Source organism: Rhagoletis zephyria, unplaced genomic scaffold (assembly GCF_001687245.7).
Source record: "Rhagoletis zephyria isolate East Lansing unplaced genomic scaffold, Rhagoletis_zephyria_1.1 Rzeph_scaffold_02155, whole genome shotgun sequence".
In the NCBI taxonomy this organism is placed as follows: domain Eukaryota; kingdom Metazoa; phylum Arthropoda; class Insecta; order Diptera; family Tephritidae; genus Rhagoletis; species Rhagoletis zephyria.
This window is the reverse complement of record NW_016159239.1, coordinates 46,797-51,188: the sequence shown is the minus strand read 5'-3', so window position 1 is coordinate 51,188 and position 4,392 is coordinate 46,797. Positions and strand designations below refer to the sequence as shown.

The window sequence follows — 4,392 nt, the reverse complement described above, 5'->3', positions numbered from 1 at the left end:
CCTATGCTAATATACCTCTGCTCCTCAAAACTCCCAGACGAAACTCTCGCCTTATGGGAACAATCACTCAACTCAAGAAAGGAGTTGCCTCTCTGGTCCGAAATGGACCAATTCCTGACAACACGGTACGAAGTTGTAGAACGACTTAGTACGTATAGGCCAAATAAGCCCAAAGGCTTTAACCAAAATTACCCTCCTAGCTCATCAACCCCTAATAAGAATAATTCTTTCAGCTATAAAAGCAGAACCCACTCATTTAACGCTGAGATAAAAAAGCAGGCATCTTGCAAATTATGCAACTCCAACCACTCTATGATGAACTGCGTCAAATTCAAGGAGCTCTCAGTGCAGGATCGCAACAAATTCATAAAAGATAATCACTACTGTAGGAACTGTTTAGCCTTCTCCCATTCAGAAACTGAGTGCCATAGCAATTTTACCTGTGTTTACTGCCAAAAACGGCATCACTCTCTTCTCCATTACCCCGCTAAATCACAAACAGCAAATACAGGCACAAGGCCAAAAACGAATCAGGCGCGACTTCCACCCCCAGCGAATAGCCACTAATTATGAAATTATGGGAATGGGTGGCCGCGTGATGCAAAAAGCGAACAAAATCTGCGCTATTACCATTTGTTCAGCCGATACAACCATGAACATAACCACAAACGCGATAATCCTCCCGCAACTCACTCATTTCTTGCTATCGTTCAAAGTTACATACATTGAACTGCAAGAATACTCATCTCTCCCTCTAGCGGACCCTAACTGCTTTACTCCAGCTCGAATAGACATGGTATTAGGAAGTGATGTCATCCCCCAAGTGCTACTTCCAGGCCCAAAAACCAATGTCGGTGGAAGTTTAATAGCGAAAAATTCAATATTTGGGTGGATTTTGAGTGGCCCAGTAACAGAGCACGTCTCATCATTCACGACCCAGGTAATTGAGAACTCGACAGACACTCTGAACGATCTACTCAAGAAGTTCTGGGAACAGGAGGAAGTACCATCAACCCCGACTCTCACCGACGACGACGTATTTTGCGAAAACCTCTACGAAAGGTCCACAGTTCGCAGAGATGACGGTCGTTACGTAGTAAAACTCCCCTTCAAAACTACCTTCCCAGACACGATTGCACTTGGACACTCAAGACCTGCAGCTCAACAACAGTACCTCAGTATCGAGCGGAGCATCGAAAGGAAACCTGAACTGCAGCAAACGTACACCAAAGTCTTGGAAGAGTATCTGACCCTAGATCACATGGAACCCACAGCGTCGCAAGAGATTATACGTGATGGGAAGTATTTTTCCTTTTACTTACCCCACCACGCAGTTCTAAAGCCAGATAGTAAAACTACGAAAGTGCGAGTAGTTTTCAACGCTTCCAAACTGTCTCACTCTGGCATTTCTCTAAACGATATCCTCCACACGGGCCCCGTACTTCAAAATGATTTAATGCTCGTTATCCTCAAATGGCGACTGTACAAATACGTTTTCAATGGTGACATTGAGAACATGTACCGCCAGATTTACGTACAGCCAGAGGAACAAGATTTCCAAAGAATCGTATTCCGTAGAACCCCTCAAAGCTCGGTCGAAGATTTCAAATTAAAAACGGTGACCTTTGGTGTCAATTGCGCACCATACTTAGCTATAAGAACGCTGCATCAACTAGCCAAAGACTCACATGACAAACACCCAAAAGCCGCTAAGATTCTACTGAACGAAATTTACGTAGACGATATACTGTCAGGCGGACATGATCTCGACTCGACACTCACTTCGATGAATGAGGTAATTGCAGCACTAAAATCAGCAGGTTTCCCATTAAAGAAAATGACAGCAAACCACAAAGATATACTCCAAAATATACCCACATCTGACCGCTTAGAAGCAGACTTCCTCCAGTTCCAAGAGTCCAGCTCCACAAAAACCCTCGGAATAAAATGGAATGCCCTTAATGATGAGTTTTTATACTCAATCGATCCTCTTCCAGACTCTAATGTAGCCACTAAAAGACAAATTTTGTCGTCCGTTGCTAAACTTTTCAACCCGGCAGGGTGGCTAACGCCAATGATGATCCAAGCCAAAATGTTACTCCAACAACTCTGGATGGAAGGTACAGGCACAAATGGAACGCATTTCAAGGAAACTTAATAGCAATCAGGGAAATCCGGATACCACGATGGGTTCAGTTTTCCCTTAATAAAACCATCCAACTTCACGGATTCTCAGACGCATCCGAAAAGGCCTTCTGCGCCTGTGTCTACCTCAGAGTGGAACACAGCGAGAATCAAGTATCCTCTCATTTGCTCGCAGCGAAAAGTAAGGTTGCACCCTTACAAACAGTTAGTCTACCTCGCTTAGAACTCTGTGGAGCAGTCCTTCTCTCCAAACTAATCAAGCAATTCAATCCTCACTCTGGTCAGATTCCTCTATCGTTTTGGCCTGGTTGGAAAAACCCCCATGGACATGGAAGGCATGTAGCGAAATGAACCTCTCGCATCCTCAGCATCATCATCAGCAACGCCACTTGGAGACACGTATCCAGCTCAGACAACCCTGCAGACCTAGGCACAAGAGGATGTAAGCCACAAGATCTAGCTCACTAAACCCTCCACGCGTTGGCCAAAGATCGCGCCTCTAACTCTCTCTTCCCCCGAACAAAAATCGGTGTAAGCGTACCACACGATAGAGAATGAAGACCTTCTCAATCGATTCTCGTCATTTCCCCGCGCACTTAGGGTAATCGCCTACGTATATCGATTTATCCACAGTGCACGGAAGGAGCCAATACCCACCACATACACACTCACCCAAGAAGAAATAGGTTTCGTTAAAACGCGTCTCATCATATGTGCCCAACGTAATCATTACGGAGAAGCGGTCGCACAGCTCGAAGCCTCCAAACCCATAAATAAAAAGAGCTCGTTACTATCTTTGAACCCTATGCTTGACAAAACAGGTCTGATGCGCGTAAACGGCCGTCTCAAATACGCCGCACTCAGCTATAATGAAAGGCACCCTATTATAGTGCCGGAGGATTCAAGATATTTCGCGCTTTATGCTGATTTTCTCCACTCGCTCTTACTACACGCCGGCAAACAGTTAATGATTCGTGCAGTCCAACAGGAGTACTACGTACCTCGCCCCAAACAGAAAATCAAGGGGTTCATCTTCCACTGTAAAACGTGCACAATCCACAAACAAAAGATTAGATCCCAAATCATGGCTGCTCTACCTCCAGAAAGATCCACCTACTCACTACACTTCCACACCACTGGAGTGGATTTCGCAGGTCCATTCTTGGTGAAAACATCCGCATTACGCCGAAGCTCATACACGAAAGCTTATGTCTGTGTATTTGTATGCTTCTCCACGAAGGCGATCCACCTCGAACTCTGCTCGGACCTGACAACTGAAGCCTTTAAGGCAAGCTTTGCCCGTTTTGTCGGCCGGCGAGGATTACCACACAAAGTCATGTCAGACAACGGCAAAACATTCGTTGGCGCACAACGATCCATTTATAGAGAACTCTCCAGTTTTTTCAAGGACGTCGTTCCAGACATTGCTGAACATTATGCCGTACATGGTCTCTCATAGCAATTCATACCCCCATATTCTCCTCATATGGGAGGTCTCTGGGAAGCTGCGGTAAAAAGCTTTAAGGCACACTTCAACAAAGTGGCAGGCAATCAAAAGTTTTCCTTTGAGGAGCTCACCACTCTCCTCATACGCATCGAAGCGGTCCTTAATTACAGACCACTCTCTCCCATGTCTCAGGTCCCAAATGATTTGTTAGCATTAACTCCAGGTCATTTTCTACGCGGAGGCCCTTTACTCTCCCTACCAGAACCTAACGCTGAAAACCTCTCCCTGGTGAATAAGTGGCAAAAATTGAAGGTGCTCCACCACCAGTTTAGTACACGCTGGAAAAACGAATACCTAAAGGAGTTGCACAAGAGAAACAAATGGAAAGGACTCGAAACAAACATCACTGAAGGAGACTTAGTCGTCCTAAAAGATGACCTCCTCCCCCCAAATGAGTGGCGCCTTGGACGCATCGTAAAACTTTATCCCGGTCCTGATCAAAATGTTCGCGTAGCAGACATCCGTATCAAAACAGGAGTTGTCACTCGCAATATTGCGCGATTATGCTTATTACCCCCCTCATAAATGTCTTTACTAATCATTACGCATATTTACAGATGTGCGGCTTCATGTACAAAATCCGTAACCTTCACTCAACTTCACTCCTTTATTAACCCATCCATATGCACATTACATTACGTTCTCATTTTCACATTTTTCACACTCATCTGGAAATACGCTAATGCTATTTTGAAATTATTTTCTTCCTAGGACAAGTGACGAGCCGATGGAGCCGAACA

At 45.0% G+C, this 4,392-nt stretch overlaps 1 protein-coding gene across 1 annotated transcript; it reads left to right on the top strand.

Moving 5' to 3' along the window:
• Positions 1 to 577: 577 nt before the first annotated feature.
• On the top strand, positions 578 to 2,158 carry LOC108366124 (uncharacterized). Its single transcript, XM_017620430.1, has one exon. The coding sequence runs from the start codon at positions 578 to 580 to the stop codon at positions 2,156 to 2,158; it is 1,581 nt and encodes a 526-aa protein (XP_017475919.1).
• The last annotated feature ends 2,234 nt before the right edge of the window (positions 2,159 to 4,392 follow it).

Excerpts from the sequence above, each read along its gene's own strand:
- LOC108366124 (XM_017620430.1), top strand. The coding sequence starts at position 578 with ATGGGAATGGGTGGCCGCGTGATGCAAAAAGCGAACAAAATCTGCGCT.